At 33.9% G+C, this 21,418-nt stretch overlaps 2 protein-coding genes across 4 annotated transcripts; one reads left to right on the forward strand and one right to left on the reverse strand.

The window, feature by feature from the left end:
- Nucleotides 1–5,528: 5,528 nt before the first annotated feature.
- On the forward strand, nt 5,529–8,832 carry LOC130990732 (mediator of RNA polymerase II transcription subunit 31). 3 transcript variants are annotated; one of them, XM_057914963.1, is made up of 6 exons: nt 5,529–5,683; nt 5,752–5,849; nt 6,997–7,020; nt 7,931–8,027; nt 8,232–8,310; nt 8,423–8,832. In XM_057914963.1, exons 1-6 carry the CDS (start codon nt 5,640–5,642, stop codon nt 8,702–8,704), a joined length of 624 nt encoding a protein of 207 aa, XP_057770946.1. In that variant the 5' UTR covers nt 5,529–5,639; the 3' UTR covers nt 8,705–8,832. The 3 variants fall into 3 exon arrangements, with proteins under 3 accessions (XP_057770946.1, XP_057770950.1, XP_057770954.1); XM_057914967.1 differs by having other exon boundaries at nt 7,000–7,020; XM_057914971.1 differs by lacking the exon at nt 6,997–7,020 and having other exon boundaries at nt 5,530–5,683.
- A 376-nt stretch (nt 8,833–9,208) lies between these two features.
- Nucleotides 9,209–9,676, reverse strand: LOC131009543 (uncharacterized). Its single transcript, XM_057936950.1, has one exon. It carries the CDS (start codon nt 9,674–9,676, stop codon nt 9,209–9,211), a length of 468 nt encoding a protein of 155 aa, XP_057792933.1.
- Nucleotides 9,677–21,418: the final 11,742 nt, after the last annotated feature.

Genomic DNA, 21,418 nt, shown 5'->3' on the forward strand with positions numbered 1-21,418 from the left:
GTTACGTTTACTGGAGCAGCTAGATCTTGGCATAATGCTTCATCAACCTCACTCCTTCATATCCTTAACACAAGATTCATCGTAGGATTCGGTCGAAACAACCAATATTCCACTTACTACGACGAATATAGTTATGATATTCTCAATTATTGTCGCCGTGTTTGAATTTCTAAATTAATTTGAGTTGGTATATTAATTTTCAGTTATATATGAGTTCTTAATTATATATAGTCATCTTGACAAGAGTTAGATAATTTATTACTTACAAGGTAATTTAATTGACGAAACTTACAAAATAACGCATGCATTTAAGTCCTATGCTATCATAAATGAATTGTTGAAAACTTACAATCATAGCGATGATGACTGAAAATTCTATAACTAGAAAGGAGAAATAGTAAATTCGTTTTGGTTAGGTACATATCACATTTACGTGTTTAATTTTAATTTTACCCATGCATCATGATCATCGCCTTCTCAAAATAGGAAACTGCAAAGGATAGTGGGAGAAAGTGCAAAAACTTTTCAAAGACCCATGAAAATGAAAGCAATTTTGAATATTAATTCAAGATTTTTCTGCATAAAGATCTAGGTCACATACCTCTTTTACATTAATGGTGCATTTACTTTGATGTACAATGAGAAAAAATATATACTTTTTCATTATTTTTGATATGTTTATTATAATAAAATATTTTCTTCAGGCAAGGTGTAATATTTTCTCGGGCAACTCCTCTTCACTCATTTTCTCTTTAATGTTGATTAATATATATTATCATTGGGTAGCGATGTGAAAATATTTTTCAATATTTTTTCATCGTTTTATCTATAACAGTATATAATAAAAAATGAGAAAAAATAATATTTTTTCATCTTTATGTTGTTCATCATTTTTCAATTTAAATTTACAATCAAGTAAATGCATCCTAAAAAAATCATCCAAAAAGGCTGGAAGCCATGCCATTATTTGAAAAATAGCATAATAGCCTATTCCAGCGCACCATGGGAGAAAAAAAAAAAACTAATTTTCCAAAGCCGCCGATCAATTTTTCATAACAACTCTTTTTTTTTTTTTTTTTGAGAAGCATCAAAAACTTTCTTTTAGAAGCTAACATATATAATTACAATTTCTTTTTAGACCTTGTTGTTGCTTGCAAATTGAAGTTTTTACTGTTCGGATTGCATTAATTAAAAAATAGATTGCTTTGTTTCATTGAGAACAAATGAAATAGCATTAATTAAAAAATGATAAAAATCGATTGCATGTGCTTATAGTTATTCCACAAATTCATTATGCACATGTGTGTTATCAATATATCTAGAGGAAATTTCCGACCAAAATGGCACATAAATAAAAAAATTGATCGATAACTTAAGAATTTCTTACTATAAACGTTTAATTTCGACCCACTGGTAGATGCATCATGCATGTATAATAAGTGTACATTAGTTCATATATAAAACTTGCTTGTATAATAAAGGATTTACAAAATATATATCATCAAGAATAATTTAATTTAATTTATTAGTTATTACCCGGGACAATTCTTTGTAGACTAATTGGGACTTATCAAGATATAAAAGGAGTAGAATTTCACGAGAAACTCTAGTCAATTATTGTCATATTCTTTCTTAAAGAAGAAAGAAAATTGTTTAAATAATTATTGTGATTTATATTTAAACTTTTTTTAATAGCAGTGCATTGCACACAATTCATAAATTTCACATTAATAAATTGTTAGAGTTAAATAATTGTAATAAATATCACAATATCTAGTAATTAATATTAAAAAAAAAACCAAAAAATTATTCCTTTTTATGGTTATTATAAAACTGAAGGCTTGTTGGAGTTGTCAAAACTGAGATCCAAATTCGTCGGGTCCAAAAAATTGAGATCCAGATCCATAAAAACGGAAATCCAGATCCATAAAAACGGATCTGAATCCACGGATCTGGACCGAGTCCAAGATCCATTGCCGTCCCTAAGTTGGACACTCCTTCTTTCAAAATACCAATCTCCCAAGGCTGGTTATTCTGTCTGCATTATCACCAAAAAAAAATAAATAAAAAAATTTGATCATAAATTTACACCAAGCACCACATTAATTAATTTAAAGTTTGTGAAAAATTATACTACAAAATAGTTCAGAGAATTCTGCATATTGATGTTACACCGAAGTGTACGCCTAACTAATTTTTGGAGAAAACTTGAATATGGATTTTTAGGTTTTTAAAAGGGATATTTGCCGTAAAATACACAAACTTTCAACAAATTTTGGTTTTTCCCATAACCTTTAAAATTTGAAAAAAAATACACAACCTTTCGATTTTTTCTAATTTTTCCCATGAGCATAAAACACTCTCAAATAGAAATTGATTTTTGGACTTTTGACTTAGATTTTTTTATACCTAAACGTGTACGTCGGCTTTATTATGACACCTTTATTATTCCCTACGCTTATGTATCAAAAAATATAAGTCAAAAGTCCTAAAATCAACTTCTATTTTAGAGTGTTTTATGTCCGTGGGAAAAATCAGAAAAAATCGAAAGGTTGTGTATTTTTTTTCAAATTTTAAAGATTATGGGAAAAATCAGAATTTGTTGAAAGTTCGTGTATTTTACGGCAAATATCCCTTTTTAAAATACTCAATTTTTGCAATTTTCAGATTATTTTATTTTATTTTACAAGTATTAGTTAAAATCCTTTATGCATTGGCTAATCATATGGGAGTTTAGGAGGTGAGAAAAAATGTGTTGTAGGCGCAGCCCACAGGCTTTGACCTTCACGTCCTCCGGGTCCCAGTAACCGGCGACCGGGCCGTCCCCACCGCCACCCCGCGTGCGACCCCTCCGCCTCCGACGTCTCCCTGCCGCCACTGGAGAAGGTCCGCTCCCGCTGCCGCCGCTGAAGAAGCTCCGCCGCTGTTGCCAAACACTCCTCTCCGTCGCTGAAGAAGAGATCGCCTGTCTTCAATCGCGTCGGGGTGCTCCGCATGATTTAAGGCAGACTCTGTTTGTGGGCTTCCGATTCTGCAACCACTGCTGCCGCTGCAACATGGCTTCTTGAACCCGTAGCTCTCCAGCTCCTCAGATCTAGCCGCCACCGTCTGGAACTGTTGCTGCTTCGCCTGAGGTCGACGGATCTGACCTCCAGCAGTCCGTCTCGCCCGCCGCCGTCACCAGCTGGAGCTCCGGCAGCCGCGACCTCTGCCCCTGAAACGCCACCTGCCGCCACAGCTGCTGCCTGAGGTTGAAGGTCAGCAGCTCGCTGGATTGAGATCCAGACCAGTTTTATCACTCTTCGCCGCGCCGCTTTCCGGCCTCTCCGTGCCGCCGCCCTCGCCGGCTTGCTCAACCCTCTTCCGATGGTTTTGACGGCGGAGGTCTCCGGCAACTATCCACGAACGTCGGGGGCTTCTACCCAGCAGTTTCCGATGGTTTCGACGGCAGAGGTCTCCGGCAATGTTTCTCCACGAACATCGGGCGCGTCTCCCCAGCAGCGTCCCCCGACTGTTCTTTCTCCCCAGAAGTTCCCTCACCCTGCTGCTCTGCGTGAGGCTGAAAACTCCAGCGCCGATTTTCGGGTTGCAGCGCCGATTGCTTCCCCTCCGACATCAGACAGAGGAGCCCTCAATCTCCCATCGGTTTCTGCAAATTTTGAACAACATTTGAAACCCTCGAATGGGGTTTCTAAGCAAAACTTTCAAGTTAATCTCAGGAGCACGGTGGATGTCCCTGCTGCAACTGTTTCTGTGAATTCGACTGAACAACAGAACGTTTCATACGCTCGGATTACTGCCCCTCAAACGGTTCGACAGCCGGATTTACCAGCGCATAATTTTCGTGCCCTTCGTCCGGTTAGGCATGGTGATCAAGGTACTCTTGTTATACCACGTTATATTCAGGATTCTCAATTGAAGAAGTTTAAGCATGCTCTTATAGGCAGACTTTTGTTAAATAAAGGCGATAAGCCGAGGCAATCTCGTGAGTTAAAGGCGGAACTTCAATCGCTTTGGAAAATTTCTTCTCCCTGGCACTTGATGCCGTTGGGAAAGGGTTACTATACTCTTAGATTTCAGTCGCAAGAGGATAAAGCCACTGCCAAAGCTAATCTTTTATGGAATTTATCTGTTGGATCGCTTCGGTTACGTGATTGGGTACGCTACTTTAATCCCTACAAGGAATCTTCTTCTCTCGCTCAGATGTGGGTTCGGATTTATCATTTGCCCGTGGAGTTTTGGCATCCTGAAATTATTTCGGGTATTGGAAGTTGGCTTGGACAGCCGTTGAAAATTGATGGAAATTCTATGACTGAAGATGTAGGACACTTTGTGCGTATGTTGGTTGAAATTGATTTGGCACAACTTTGCCGCTGACGCTTAATATTGATGGAGGGGACTACGAGTTTTCGGTGGAGTTCAGTTATGAATATATACCTATTTTTTGTCATCGATGCAAGATTACGGGCCATTCGATGGAGAAATGTCGCAAGGGTGACAAATCACAGGGAAAGACAACAGATGAGGTGGAAAAGAGGGACAACGGACCGGAATGGCACGCTATCGGGAAGGCGGTGGTACAAGCTTCGGTGTTGCATAACAATGAGGCTTTGGAAGCGGTAGATAATAATGACTCCGCGGATCATTTACAAGTTACATTTGTTAAAGCTGTTGAGGTGAAGTCTGCTCTGACGGAGCGTGCTCAAGTGGAGCAGACCACGGTAGAGCAGAAGTCTGGGAATTCCTTTGCCCCTTTGGTGACGGCGGAGCAATCAAGAGAGATGGCTGACCATACAGTTTACGGTCCGGATACGGCTGTTTTGAAGCAGATTATTCAGCCAGCTAATAGTGACGAGGAGGTGGACGAGGATCTTGAGATGGAGACCCCATCTGGGAAGAATGTTAAAGACTCTCCTACTCCAGATTTTGCAAGTCGTATTAATCGATTAGAGGAACAGGTTAGCCAGGGAATACAATTACTTGTTGATCAAGCACCGCCTAAACGACGGGGACGTCCTCCAAAGGGTATGGAGCGCCCGCGCGTCCCACAACCTTTGGAAGATAGCATAAAGAATCGACTCCGTCATGCGGAGGAAATGGGTTATAAGCCGAGGGAGTTTGTTATCGATAAAAGCAGAAGTGCTAGTATCTGTGTTATGAATAATATCTCCAAAGGACGTTGGTCGGATGAAATGGAGATGGACGACTTCTGCAACAACATGGATCATTCTTGAGATTGAGTTTCTATACGCTGAAGTTTTAGGCTTTCTGCGTTTCCTATTTTTGTTTTTTTTTTTTTTTTCTTCTTTCTTTTGACGAGCTCCTTCTCGAGCCTCTGGCCCCTTGTTTGCGTACTTGTGCTTTCACTGGTTTTTCCTTTATCTTTTTAATAAAACTTCAATTTAATAACATTGGCTAATCATATGGGCCGGTGCTAATTATATCGATTGCTTCAAATTATATATTGACTCCGTCATATCTTTAAAAATAACAGGGCTTTAGAGTGTAAATGGGCCTTTTGAAAGCCCAATTACCACACACGCAAAATAGAAAAATTAAAACAGAACAAAAAAGAAAAAGGCAAAAAATGAAGACGACGAGGCTGTATAAGCCCTAACAGATCGACTAGAAGTTCAGCCATGGCGTCCGATCCTATGGAATTAGTAACAAATCATCCGTCGCCGTAAGCTCCAAAATTATTTTTGCTCTGAATTTTCACTTCCGGCTAATATCTGATGAAATCGATTGCAGGCCCAAAACCGTGTACAAGGATCCAGATGATGGCCGCCAGCGCTTCTTGCTTGAGCTCGAATTTGTCCAGTGCCTTGCTAATCCGACCTATATACATTGTAAGTAATTCCTTCGCTCTTGCCCTATTTAATAGGAACTAATTAGGTTACTTGTGAAGCAGTTGAATCTCTTTTGGTGTTGAAAGGTTGCAGAAATGCTCTGTTCCCTATGAAATCCGATGGCTGTAACAAAAATATAAACGAGTGATGGTTGATTTAGGGTAGTGTGAGCTGTAATGGCGGTAATTTGACTTGATGGATTCAGGTTGAAGAAAAGAAGTCATTTCTTAAGTTTGAAGATCTGATGGTAGGAAAGGTCTCAGAGGTGGACTTTCTGTATAAAAATTCTATATTGTAACCAAATATTAACAGGGGGGATTGATTGTGGTAAGTTTGAAAGGTCGTTGATTGAAAGCTAGAATTGTGATAATTTGATGGCTTTAGGTTGATTTTGGTTGGACATCGGACTTTGGTGGTAGAATTTAATACTCCGTCCGTCCCCTAAAAACATGCATAATTTTCCATTTTGGTACGTCCCTAAAAAGCATTCACTTTCTATTTTTGGACACTTCTCCACTCACAAGAAAGTGGGACTCCATTCCACTCACAACACACTTAACATTTCTTAAAAACGCGTGCTACCAAAAGTACCACATGGTATTTCTAATATGTTTGTCTACGTTTATGTGCACTAGTGTACATTATAACTTGCTGCTGAGTGGAGAGATTAGATAACTGGGAGAATTTGATCTGTTGAGGACAATACTATAAATACTTCAAATCAGAATAATAATAATTATCCTCCATCACTAGAAAATTCATTTCTGCAACAAGTTGTGAATAGTAAAAATTGGGGGGCAATCCTTGTGAAGAATTTCACCTCTCATTTACTCTATTCTGTTTGTTGTGTCATTGTCTGTAAACAGTTGGTTGTCGAATGGCACCGATGAAGATTAACGAATGGCTTTTGGGACAATAAATTCTTTAGTGATGGGGTTAACGTAATTATCGATGTAATTTACTTTCACAAAACTGTTCCCACCTATCTCTTACTATTTCTAGTCAAATTGTTAGTTGTTTCACTATCTTCACACTTTCTTGCTTTGAGTTTATAATGTCTTCCCACTAATAGAATGTTGCTGCAGTTGTTTAAACATTTTTAGAGAGAATAACTAACTGATTAATCTAATTGGTAGTTGCTCTTTAGCAGATAATGATTCTTGGAATCTAGGTATGATGGCTGCTAGTGAAATAGACTTTCTATTTATTATTCTACTTGTTGGAGGCTTATTCTCTAAAGCAGTTGGATGAATGATGAACTCAGCAGTTTGGTAAAAGCTGGATACTGTTATTTTATATTGCATCATAATACCTTTTGAGTTTGCCTTTAGTTCCTTGTGTTGTGTACTTTCTCTTGTTTTAATATATAATTAATGTTGTCCGCGATTATCAATTCATACAAATCAGCTAACCTTGTGTAGACCAGGAATATAGTATATGTTGTGACAATAGGGTTTGTTGGAGGAATTTGATCTGTTGAGGACCTTTGTTATTCGATTCTTCTTGGTACACAAAAGATTTCCTTGCCCTTAGTATTGGAATTTATTTTCCAGCAATATCTCAAGTATATGATCTTATTCCCTAATCTCTTTACTGTGTAGTGATCTAGTACTGCTTTAATGTTTATGGTGTAGATTTTATGAGGTAACAGGTGGTATTTAGAGTTTGAGAACCCAATTATTGCACTTTTGAAAGTGTGAAAAGGATTTTTATTACAACCAATCTAAGGATTGTTTTTTAAGTAAATGCAATATGCTTCTTTGATTAATTATGCTATGTATCTTGGTTCTCTCTCTCCATTACAACTTTTGTAGTGTCCATCTTCTAGCTGATTTGCATTCTAGAAGTATGCTACTTTGCATTAGTCATTATCTCGTTGCTTAGATTAGATGTTGGTGTATCTTAGTTAAAATAAAATAAAGAATGAGGTTAATTCACGACGTCTGATATTTGCATTATTAGTTGTCTTTGCCCTCTACTATCCTTTTTTTTTTAATTATTATTGCACTACGTTTGATTTTTTATGTGTTACCATTATAGCTGGACCCTGTTATTTGATTTTTGCCTTCACTCCAGTGCAGATTTAGCTCAAAACAGGTACTTTGAAGATGAGGCGTTTATTGGATACCTGAAATATCTTCAATATTGGCAAAGGCCTGAGTACTTAAAGTTTATTATGTGAGTATATGTTTTCCAAGTTCAAGTCACCACTTATCTTATGTTCGTCCCACTTTTGTATGCAAAAGGTATTCTTGTTTTGGTTATAAGCATTAAGAAAACATAACATGCTTCTTACTTGTCAGTTTCGTGCTTTAATCCGTTCCAGGTTAAATATAAGATGCACTTATGATTTTTAGATACTTCTGTTTGCTCCTTTTTCAGGTATCCTCATTGCCTCTTTTTTCTCGAGCTTCTGCAGAATGCAAACTTCAGAAACGCAATGGCACATCCTGCAAACAAGGTTTTACAATATGAATTCACGAATTTTCCTTTCATTTCGACTCCTTGTGAAATCTCAAATATATAGAGACAGACCTCTTTTCGGTTCTAATCACTGTCATGTGATCACGTAGGAGTTGGCGCACAGGCAACAGTTTTACTTCTGGAAGAACTACAGAAACAACCGGTTGAAGCACATTCTCCCGAAGCCACTTCCAGAGTCTTCCGTTGGTGCAAACCCAGCTTCTGCAGCCCCTCCGGCACTGCCACCGACAACCATCCCAGCTGCTGCTTCCGGCATCCCTCCTGCTCCTCCTCAGGCTCCGTCACCAATGCAGTACGGGATGGGCGTCGGGTCTACTTTTGTCAAAAACGACCAAAGAAATAGCGGGGTCGAAAAAAGGAAAAGGAAGTAACCTCTTCTATTTGGGGCAAATCAATAGTTAGGTCATGAACTTGAATATTGTGTATGTTGATATTAAACTGTAAAGAACATCTTTTGACAGGAATCTGATTGAACTCAAAAGGTTCATTTATCAGAAAATAGAGCTGGAGCTTATATGTACTGTTTATAACAGAAATAGAGCTGAAGATATGAAACGAAAACTGAATATGAAGGAAGGAGAAAGTGTGGATGAAACTTGAAAGTCAGCTTATCCGAATATTAAGTTCGTTATATTATATTCCTGTTCATTATTTGAATATTTATAATTAGAGCATCCAAATTGGTCTTACTTGATAGCTTATTTGATAGGAGGGGATCGCAAAAAGTAAGGAGGCCACATTGGGATTACTTGATAGTCTATTTGATTTTTTTACTTTTGATTTTTCTATTTTTCATTTAAATTTAATTGCATAAATTTAAATAACACAATTTACTTCAAATTTAAATTGCATTAATTTTGAAATCCTAAAAATAATTATTCCGGTCCTAGAGGTCCGAAATGTGTCCAAACATGCTTCATCAAATCATGTTGGAGTATAGCATGCATCTGTCTATCTCGGAGAATAATATCTCTTTGCATATATTCCTCGAAGGAAATCGGGGTTGCTCGACTACTCTCCGTCGAGTCACTACTAGACGCCCTGTGTCCTACACCGTCATCTCTCCAATTGGTAGCTCCTTTACCTTCGTGCTCCACAATCATGTTGTGGAGAATGATGCAACACAATATGATGTCCTTGAGGTGCTCTACGTACCAATTACGCGTCGGACTTCGAATGATTCCCCACTGAGCTTGAAGAACTCCAAAGGCACGTTTGACATCCTTCTGTGCTGATTCTTGCATCTTCTTGAACCTCGCCTCTTTCGGATTGGTCGCCATCGGTGGACTCTTGATGAAGCAACGCCACTCCAGATATATGCCGTCGCACAAGTAGCAACCCATCTGGTAGTAGCGCAGGTTGACCTCAAAGATCACGGGCTTTGCCGTTCCATCCAACACGTCGGCGAAGAGAGGCAACTGGTTGAGAACGTTGATGTCGTTGTTCGAACCAGCGACACCGAAGAAGGCATGCCAAATCCACAGATCGTGGGATACAACGGCCTCTAAGATCAAGGTTGACTCCCAATGCATGTATATGCGTCGTGCCACGCCTTTAGGCAATTTTTCCACCCCCAATGCATACAATCAAGACTCACGAGCATCCCGGGAAATCCGTGTCGCGCCTCGTGCATTTGAATAAGGCATGTGATGTCCTCCGACGTCGGACGGCGTAGATAATGGGCTCCGAAAGCCAGGATGACAGCTTTGCAGAACTTCTTGAGGCATAGACGCCCGGTCGAGTCGACGACTTTGAGATACTCGTCGAAAGTATCCGCACTGACGCCGGTGGCTAATTGGCGAATAGCCGCTGTGCATTTCTGCAAATGGGAAAGAGAGTCCCGACCTATTGCATCAATGGTCATATGGAAGTAAGTATCTTCACCTTGAACAGCCTCCACGATGCGCAATAACAGCTTCTTTTGCATTCGAAAACGACGTCGGAAAAATGTAGGCCCGTACGTCGGATTGTCTGGAAGTAGTCTTCCATAAGACGTAAATGGGCCTCCTCACGATCACGGTGGAAGTAAGACCGTGGACGTTTAACACGTCCCGGCTCTAGCGTCGGTTGGGTGTAGATTTGAGCAAACAATTGTTTCTGCAACTCTATCTCCTCTATGATCGCTTGAGCTACACCTTATGATGAATCAGACGAAGAATCGTGCTGGGGTTCCGCCATTTTTTGAAGAAAAAAGAAAGAAATATTGAAAGAGAAATTTGGGGAGCTTGAAGGAGTAGAATTGTTGTTGTGTGAAAGAAGGAGTTAGGGGTATTTATAGATAGGAAAAAAAAAACAATAAATTTTCAAACAGCTAAAATAGTTGTTGGCTATTAAAAAAAAAGTTGAAAACCAGTTGATAGCCGTTTGAATTAAAATCAGTTTTTTTTTTTTTTTAATTAAGTACATGTAAAACACGCACCTGAAATAGAGGCGAACGGGTGATACACGACGTCTCAAGTAGCCCTCCAGTAACCAAGGCCTACATCGCCCTACTCGAGTAGGGGCGATCGAGTAGAGCGATGCCAATACTCTTAGTATTACTACATACCATTGGCCCCAAGGTCCTAAATTTACTTCAGATCCTAAGGGTAATCAATGATTTAATATTTATAGATCTATCTTAGTTTTTTAAATAAAATAAAGAGTTAATTGCATATAAATTATTGTCTTTTTAAACATTTTTTTTTGCAAATCAACTTTAACACATAATAAAAATATTTAATTGTTATTTTTTCTTATTTTATGATATCATTAATTTTTCGGCTAAACTTATTGTTAGTGCAATTTCGAAAGCAACAGAATTTCCGATAAGATAAGCAGTTTGGTTGTTATTGCAGTAAATTGGATATGGACCATATGGTGTTGAATATCTAAGCATTGAACACTGCTTCTTTCAAATTACCAATCTCCCAAAGCTTGTTGAATTGTCTGTACAACACAACAAAGAGAGATTATAATATACAGTGAGTACCAGATATATTAATTTAAAGTTTATATGAATAAATCAATATATAATAAATATTTTCACATAATTCTTTATTTATATCAAGTGTCGTTGTGAATCTTGTGATCCATAAATAATTAGTTCTCTTTTCACTTAAAATAATATTTTCATTTATCTCCTATTTTTTTTCACAAATATAGCTTAAAATTTTGATTTATCTCTTTTATTTTATTGTAAACTATTCAGTTATTTATACCTTGTGGCCTATTGAATTAGGACAAAAATAGTAGTATATTTTAGTTAATTTGGGGAATCATAAATATAATAACCCATATTATAATTCACCTCATTGCCCATTTTCTGTGATGTATGGGCTTGCTGAAATGTATATAGGTTGGTCTAGCCCACAATCAACATTAAAGGAGCTGCATAGCAAGATAATGGGCTTTGGCCCAATTTTAAGCCCAAACACCGTTATATTGTACTCCATAGAGTTATATCAATATGTCCACTAACAAGTAGTGAAGTAGGTGATCAATATTTCACACACGATAATAATAATAATAATAATAATAATAATAATAATAATAATAATAATAATAATAATAATAATAATAATAATAATAATAATAATAATAATAATATGAGAATAGAAATCTTTAATTTCACACCCCCAGCTGTCGGATTCATTTAATTGATATATACACCTAAATATTTGGCTAATGTATCTTGTCACAACTTTAATTCAAATGACAATTATTGGAGTCCTCATAGAAAGGGACTTAGCATGCTGCTTATTAAAAGTTTCGTGTACAATTTTGAAAAAATCTAGTTAGGTATACGCACAAAAAAATGCATAGCAAATTATTTCAACTCCAGAAATTTGTATTAGCATCCTAAGCAAATCGAGCTGCTCGCAAGCGATTTGAAACTCAGTTAATAAAAAGTTCGTTCAAATTTGTTTAGTGAAGTTCCGTAAATAAACGAATCAAGTTTGAATTTGATAGCATTTGTCTTTGTTATCACGTGAACAGACTCGTTAAGTAATTTAGCTTGAAAATATAAATTATTACTCCAGGTAAAACTTATATTTATAATACTATAAATAGTAATAATTGTATTAAGCCTCTAATTAACTCTATTTATTATAAGTAAATAATTAATATAGTATGTTATTGTGAATGAAATAATTTAGTTTCAAACTAAAACAATTAATATTTTTAATATAAATAAATTTAGTTTTTTTGTCTAAACTCGATTAAGTTTATGAGCATCAAATATTCAATAAATAAAATTTGGCATTCAAATCAAATCAAATTTGAGTATAACAATATTCGACTTGATTCAATTTGATTACACTCGTAATTTATATAAATAATTTCATCACTCGCAAAAAAGGAATGAAAACGTGGATATTAATAAGAAGTCGACTTTGTTTGACGCCATAATTTCTCGCATCGCGACAATAAATTTCACGGCTTTTTTGTTCGTCCACGCCCACAATATATTCTCACAAAAAAATAAAAACGTTTTCAATTTTCAATATTCAAACACTCCATCAATTATTTGTTTTTTTTTATTTGAAAAGTCGTCATAATCTTTGTGATAAGGACCTGCCTGAATTTTAGTGTATAAACACGAAGAAACAAAATGGAAATCTTTTTTCAGCTCTCTTTTTTTGCTTTAGCTTTATTTTTTGGTTATAATTAATCTTATTAATTAGGGGGGAATTAGCGGTCGTCACTCCTCATCAGATCATTTAACTTAGGGTTAAACGATAACTTTTTACAAAGAGTTGTGGCTCTCGAACTTGATATCGGATAGATTAATAAAAAATTATCAATAATCAAAATTGCTTGTCTTGCATTGTTTGAGACTGAAAAATAATGAATTTGAATATAAATCACTAATATCCTTTACACTAATTTTACACAATTTGGAATTAAATATCAAATAACTCGATCTATTTCCAATCTAGCTACTCTAAAGAAAAGCAAAAAACAAATATCACATAAATTGTGCCAATCATATTATGTTTTAGGAGGAGTCTTGTATGACACTATCTTATCTTGGCATGTATATATCAAAATTCGAATTTAAGCACATATCTAATGATATTTGTATAACTACAAATAATATGTCATTGAATATGCATTTGAAACTGAATTTTAATTTGTCACGCAATGAGATAGTCTCACATTTTTATTCTTTTTGTATCTTCTACGGTATATCGGCATATTCACCGCATAGTTTATGATACACATTACTCCATATCTTATTCAACAGCCGATAATATATTAAGAGATCGTTTACTTTTCATGATTGGATATTTTTATTTTTTTTATTATGATTTTTTCACTTTCACCCTTTCGCGAAATATGAATCAAATAAAGTTAGCTCAAATGGTAGATATTATTAAAAACCTTAGGATCTATTGTCCCAAAGTTCAAATCCATGTTAGTAAAAAAATGAATTAGCTTATACTCCCTCCGTCCCACCTATTTTTAGACATTTTTTTTGTACGCCCCACCAATCTTGAAATATTTTTTTATTTAGTAAAAGTTTTACTCTTTATTCACCTTTTCACTTACACACAAAATACTACTTTCTTAATTCCTGGGCCTCAAAAAATGGTCTCAATATAACCGGAACGAAGGGAGTAATATATTATCTATCTAAGCTAATCCTTAAGGGTGCGTTCTCTTTGATGGACGTAGATTTTTTTTCTTTTACCACTCTTTTCACACATTCTTTCAGTGGAAAATTTCTCAAGCAGCCTCTTTTCTCACCTTTTCAGTTCAATTCATGATAATATTATCAGGTTTGATAACATTTTCCAATATCATATATTTTTATGATCTTTCAATTTTACTCTAAAAATATATATACTTGATCCCGCTTACTAAATGAGTACTTATTTCTTTTTTTAGTAAGTGTACCTCATAATATCACTCACAGTAAAAGTGGGATCCTTAATCTATTCACACGCATTTAATTAATTTTTTAAAACTCGTGTTATTTTCAAATGGATACTCATTTGATGGACGGAGAGAGTACAATTTAACTAATCTCTCAATCATTCTCATTCTGTCTCTTCCTTTTCTTCTCTCTCTTCATAATATTTTCAGGAGGTGGTCTTAGGTACAACCAGGTGTAACATACAACCGGGTTGACCCGCACCCAGACCCTGACCTGCATCCTGATCCGAACCAGCATCATGGCCCAAATCGTGTAAATGACACTATTCGGTTATACAAATGACACTACATGTAATTAGCACTATTTTGTTATTCAAATGACACTATAACATTGTAAATGACACTGTATATAATTGACACTTCCTGTAATTGACACTATAGATTGTAAATGACATTATAATATTTTAAATGACACTATAACATTTTAAAATATTACAGTGTCATTTATATAACCGAATAGTATCAATTATAAGCAGTGTTATTTGTATAACCGAATAATGTTATTTACATAATTTGGATCAGGATGCAGGTTCAGATCAGGATATGGGTTAGGATGCGGGTCAACCCAATTATATGATACACCCAGTTGTACCGAAGTTTTTGTGTATTTTCATATATTATTTCACTAAAGAAAATATGAGATAAATAATATAGGGATCATTAAAATGTAATTTAAAAATTAAATTATCTTTTTTTCCTTTTTTTTAATAATAAACTTACAATAAAAAAGAACACATTTTAAAAGTAAACGCCATCCACATATATTGTAAATTTGTAATTGTGCATGGTGTGTGTATGCGAATGTGTGAGAGAGATAGAGAGTGCATAGTGCATAGTGCATACACATATATATTTAGCAATATGTGATATGCATGCAATGCATGCACATGAAAAGAAAAATGAAAGATTAGTGGAAGGCAAAGACTAGATAATGACACTAAGATTGTCTCAAACTCTAGTGGTACCCCATTTTGCTCAATCAAACATGAAAACTACCCACAATTTTGGAGCGTACCGACATCCCCACCGCCGCCGTAGCCACCACTCCCACCGCCGCCTACATTCACACCAGATTATATATATCTCTTTCATGATTAATTAATTTTTTCACAACTTATATATTTTTCAGTTATCTAAACTACCATATAAAAGAAATAAATACGTACCACGCACATCACAACATACATTTGTGAATAAAAAAGACGAACGCGATCGATAAATTTCAGTGTCACAAAAAGGGAAAGTAATCGGTGAATAAAATAAAATCGCTAGCTTTCCCGATCAAGAAATATATAATACTCCAAAAACCACGAGTTTGCTTCATACATAATCATTCTCTTCTAAAGGGAATCGTGGCCAAAATGCCCATATTCTTCAAATTTATTTCTTTAAGTCTCCATCAAATTTATCACCCAAACTATCTTACACAGCTTTTTGGTACTGAAAAAATCACTCAAATGCTATATTTAGACAATCTTCAATTATTGACACTAAATTCAAATAAATTTGACGGTATACGTTACTTCCAACATTAATTCTATTTGAACTATTTATACTAAATTCAATTTCATTTTTTCTTTTTTAAATATTCTCTTTTTCACTTATATAATTTATTATAATTTGAGCTTAAATAATCAAAATCGATGGTTCGAGAAGGAAATTAGAATATGATGACAATAGCTTGTGAATGGTGATAGATTTGAATATTTAGCCAATTAAAATAAATATATTACTTTATCTATCATTATTAAGGGGGAAATTAAATAAAATTCCATCATATAAATTTTCTCATTTTCTGACTCTATCTTAACTTTTCTTAGTCCTACCCGATCCCAACCCAAAAAATGTTAGACCCATAAAATCACATAAATAGCTAGCAAAGATGATTAAGAAAAGAAAACATGATTCACATGATCACTAATAAATCATAATTAGATTAGAAAGAATACTAAGTGTGGAGTAACTCGAAATTGGCATTAGAATTTAGATCCACTCATCTTTTTCCCCTACAATGAAAAGAAAAGCCCTTCTGTCTGGCTATATATCAAATCTTATTGTACAAAATCTTCTTGGGATCAACAAAAAAGAAAATTCTCCACAAATCTTTTTCTTTATGCCTCTTTACTTGCTACTAATACCACTTTTACTAAAGCTGCAATGTCTCTTTTTTCTCTACCACCCTTTTTTTCTTCTCTCTTTTCCATCTTGTACCTCACAAGTTCCAATTCCAATTTTTGTCAAGTAATTTTTTGCATGGGAGGACCATTTTTGTCTGCATTAATTTTGTTTGGAGTTTGAAGTTTTTGAATGTTACAATCCACTCCCATCGCAATAAACTCAATAATTTTGGTGTGCCTACCTCAAAATATAACCCCTCTATCCACTAAATGAATATTCATTTAAAGGTGACATAAGTTTTAAGAAATTGATTAAGTGTGTATAAGTGGAATAAGGACCTCACTTTTATTATGAGTGCGTTATGTGAAGATACACTTACCAAAAAAAGAAATTCATACTCATTAATTTGATGAATCGATCAAAAAAATATATATATACTCATTTTATGGATGGATGAAGTAATATCTCAATTGATATAAATAATTCATAGATCTCACTGAGGCGATTTTACGAGTCCTACTATCCTCAAGCCTCACTATAGAATAGTATCTTTTTAAATTTTCTTATAATTTATTTAAATTTAACAATTGTTGAAATATAAGTTGTACAGTGGGAGTGCTGATCTCATAATGTCCTAGACTCGTCTCTCTTCAGTAAAACCATGTAAGGATAATCTCACATATATTCTTTATTACTCTCTCCTTTTCCTAAAAACTTGCATATTTAAAAATGACATATATTTAAATAAATTTATTAAGTGTTGTGAGTGAAGTAAGGGTCTCATTTTTGTTGTAGTGTTAAAATGATTAGTTGATTGAGCGTTGGTCCAATAATGACAAATTTCATAAATAAGGAATGAGGATTAAAATTAAAGGATTATGTGGAGTAATTTTACTAAAAATAGAAATAGGTAAACTTTTATAAGGCATATCAAAATAACAAAATGGATAAGCTTTTGAGGAACGGATAAAGTATTATCTTTTATCAATAAAAAAAATTCACAATTTTTATTGTAGCGTGCACTAAGCAAAACATACTCATCATATAAAAAAGTTTAATATAAATACATAAAAAATAATAAGTACTTTTTCGTCCCACTGATAATGATCTGTTCTATAAAAAAGTTACATTCTATCATAAAAAGTTATGGATTTCATCATTTTCTATCACATTAATCATTGGTTTTCTTAATAATCATATCGAACAGTAATAAATTATTATCAATAAGATGGAGGGGTATATGATAGACTTGACCTGCAATATGTTGATAGAAGGTTACTATCGGTTGATATAGAAAATGAATGCAATAATTTCTTATCTCTTTCGTAATAAGTATCTATCAAGTGAGGGGTAACTATCTATAAGTAGGGGCACGCTCTAATCCCCTCATGAAAATGATTCATTTATGTGGATTTGAAATTTATATAAAGAAAAATTGCAAACTATATGGGCAAATTATGATAAACAATGATGATAGATAGTTTACTTTTTTATAAAATCCACCCTAAAATTGCGGTATCGAGATAGTCACACGTGCGAGAGATACACATGCCGCCCTCTCATTGGCTGCCACGATGGGGCTTTGCCAGACTATTTGGGGGGCAGTTTTAATTAAAGGAGAGGGGCCCCACGTGGCACGAAGAATGGCTATCACACGTGTACACGCCCGACAGATCTGGGCCCGTTATGGGCCAGCCCATCACGTGCGCCCAAAAGTCTTGTGGGCTTTCAAATAGTATTTCAGTTGAGGCTGCCAGATCAGAGGTGGGCCCTCACCACATACAACAAGTATTACTCCACAATTTCTTCATTTTCTTTGTTGTTTTATTTCATTTTATACTCTCTCAGTTCACGAATATTATAGTGTGATGCTCCGGAACGAATTTTAATTAAATAATTAAAAGATATATAAAAAATAGAGAAAAAAAAACCACTAAAATTAAGTTCATAAAGAGACTTATCAAATTTAATATGTTAAACAATTAATTTTTTTATACATTGAATGTAAATAGGGTTAATAATACAAAATATACTAGTTTTTAGAAAAAGAAATACTATAATTTTGATGGATCGATGAAAATAGTAGTAAATCGTGGCATTATTAAAATTCTTTTTTTTTACCTTAAGAGAAATGTGTTTTTTTTTTGGGAATTCTGGTAAGTGTCTGTGTGAAGTATGAGCCACTAAATCACTCCAGGAAAGGCTTTATATTATTTAAAATTACTAAATGGAATTGTTATGTGGTGTGAGTTACAAGAATTTCGATATATAATTATGTGACTAAATAATAGAGAATTGCTCCTGCCGTTTTATAAAAGTATGCATAATCATTGGTAGCATAAATTTTAATACTCTATTTATTCATAAAAAAAATAATTTGTTTTTGAAATGTCCGTAAAAATTAGCCCATTTTCATTTTTAAAAATATTCTATCACATAGTAGACCTCTTTATCCACTCACAATACAAATATCATTATCTATTTTTTAAATGAGACTCATTCTCAACTTACAATACACTTAACTATGTTTATTAAAAATTGTGTCATATATACTCTTATAGGACTATTTGGCCGGGGGAAGGAGGGGTAAATGTTAGGTGAGTTTGTATTTTTGGAAGAAAGAGCCCTTTTTTTTTTAATAAATTACATAAGTAAATAAAGAAATTAAAGACCGCACAACAGAAGACTCGAACCCAGGACCTCAGGTGTTGGGCATTAACCTTCTACCAATAGGCGAACACGCGCACAGAGGGAGACATTTTTATTATTAGAATAAAGGGTTTTACACACACAAACTTCTACACCACACAAAGGTGGGAGAATATTCGCACGATGGCAGAATTGAACCCAAGACCTCTCACAAAGGAGAGTATTTGGGTGCTTCAGCTTTGCCACTTGAGCTAAGCTTCATTGATACTCTTGTGAGACATAGCAAAATAGCAAAAACTGTATATTTTTATAAGATGAATGGAGTAAGATTAAAATTACAACTCAAATCAAGCATACCCTCATTGAAGATTGAGCACCAAATAACTACTTAATATAAAAGAAAAAATAAAGTCATAGTCATTATCATACTATTCAAGATCTTTATCAACTTGGCCATAGTTGAGTTAATAACCACTAATCTCACATTTTGGAATTAAATGAATTATTGTTTTATAAATAAAATACAAAAGAAAGATTTAGTAATGGAATCAACTCGATTTTGTTGCATTAGCAAGCTTGGAATTTAAAAAATATCAAACTCGGCTCTTATGAAATACTATATCCTAATTATTAAATTAGAAATGTCCATTTTCAAGTTCCCTAGAAGAGAAGGCAAATCATCAACCAAGAATAAGTATAGTCTACTTCGCCATCCCTTTCCTTTTGGTTTTCCCATATATATATATATATATATATATACCCAAAAATTTATGTCCATTTTAATATTTTTTTTTTCGAAGGGAGCCCAATTTAATACGGACATATATATGTATGTGTTTATTTGATGCATAATGTAACTCGATCAAAGGTAATTAAGGTCTTTTAAAGTTGTGATTAAGTTGAAAAATATTTTTCGATGGAGTCGTCGGAATAAAGCAGATAAATATAGATTGTATTTATTAAATATATACAGAATTACAAACGTGTGGGGATTGATATAAATGCAAATGAAGAAATGAGACAGAAAACTATGTATGAATGGATGATTGTGTAGTCATCGACCCCTTCTGCGCCCTTGTGTAAAGACAAAATTGTAAGGGGAGTTACAACATCAATTATTGAAGCAACCAAGAAATCAATGAAAACTCCAAAAACATTCAATTTTTTTAGTACAAAGACCGATTATTCGACTCAAATGCAGCCACAAAAATGGAATTATATTCATATACTAAACATATGAATTTTATGCCAGTTAATTCTGCACGGTTGGTATGTAGCAAATTGCCCTCAAAATTGTAAGCACTGATTGTAACAACTCATTTTGGATGATGAAACATGTAATAAAATACGATAGTTGCAACTCAGAAATAGGGTATCCAAAATTTGGACAAGTATATATATAGAGTTGATTGTAGCTGTTGATGTATGATGATATATAAATAGAAAATAGTAGATGAATTTGTGCTCCTGTTTGATTTAAGACATTATGGGACACGACTAGATTCGATGGATTTTGTGTCAACTGTAATTTTCATAGTTAATGCATCTAATTTAACAAAAATGTTAGTATACAAAAATATGGAGATTTTTATCTTGGATCATAGTATATAATTTTGTAACATTTTATAGCAATAATATTCGTTAAATTGGGCATCTTGGACCCTACTTTTTAATTTTTTAGAGTTTGAAATATGACAAATAATTTATTTACTTTTAAAAGGTATTAGTTAGAAAAGTATGTCTCCGGATAACAACTAATTGGGATAGTAAATTAATGCAATTCGTGTATCATATGAATCTGATTCTGGCATCATCGCAAAATTTTACAATTGAATCTTCTTTTGTCTTTACATCTATTTTAAGTGGAACTAGTATTTGTATCATGTGCAATACACGAGAAATATTTTTATATTTTTATATTTATATAAAATTGATATCAACTCAATTATCATATTTATAAATATAATAAAAAATAATTTTAATTGAATATATTTGAGTTGAATATTGAAAAAAAATATAGAAAATTCACAATAATGAAAATTGATATTATGAAAAGGCAAAAAAAAAGTAAGTTAAAAATGAAAATGAAAATAAAAATAAATAAATAATATATTTATTCAAAAAAAAGATGAAATATGAGAGACATTTTTTAAAATTTAAAATTTTAAACATATAGTATAACTTATACATTTTAAATCAAATATTTACATAAAATATTAAATATATATATTATATGTTTTATAATTAGTCAGATTTCATATTTTAGAAAGAAATAAAATAATAAAATAAATAAAAGATAAAGAAAAAGGAAATAAAAAATATAGTTTATAAATAAACCTTTAATTTTATTATGACTACTAAATTGTCACTCAATTTTAATTTGAAATTGAATTTAG

This window comes from Salvia miltiorrhiza, chromosome 1 (genome assembly GCF_028751815.1).
Source record: "Salvia miltiorrhiza cultivar Shanhuang (shh) chromosome 1, IMPLAD_Smil_shh, whole genome shotgun sequence".
In the NCBI taxonomy this organism is placed as follows: domain Eukaryota; kingdom Viridiplantae; phylum Streptophyta; class Magnoliopsida; order Lamiales; family Lamiaceae; genus Salvia; species Salvia miltiorrhiza.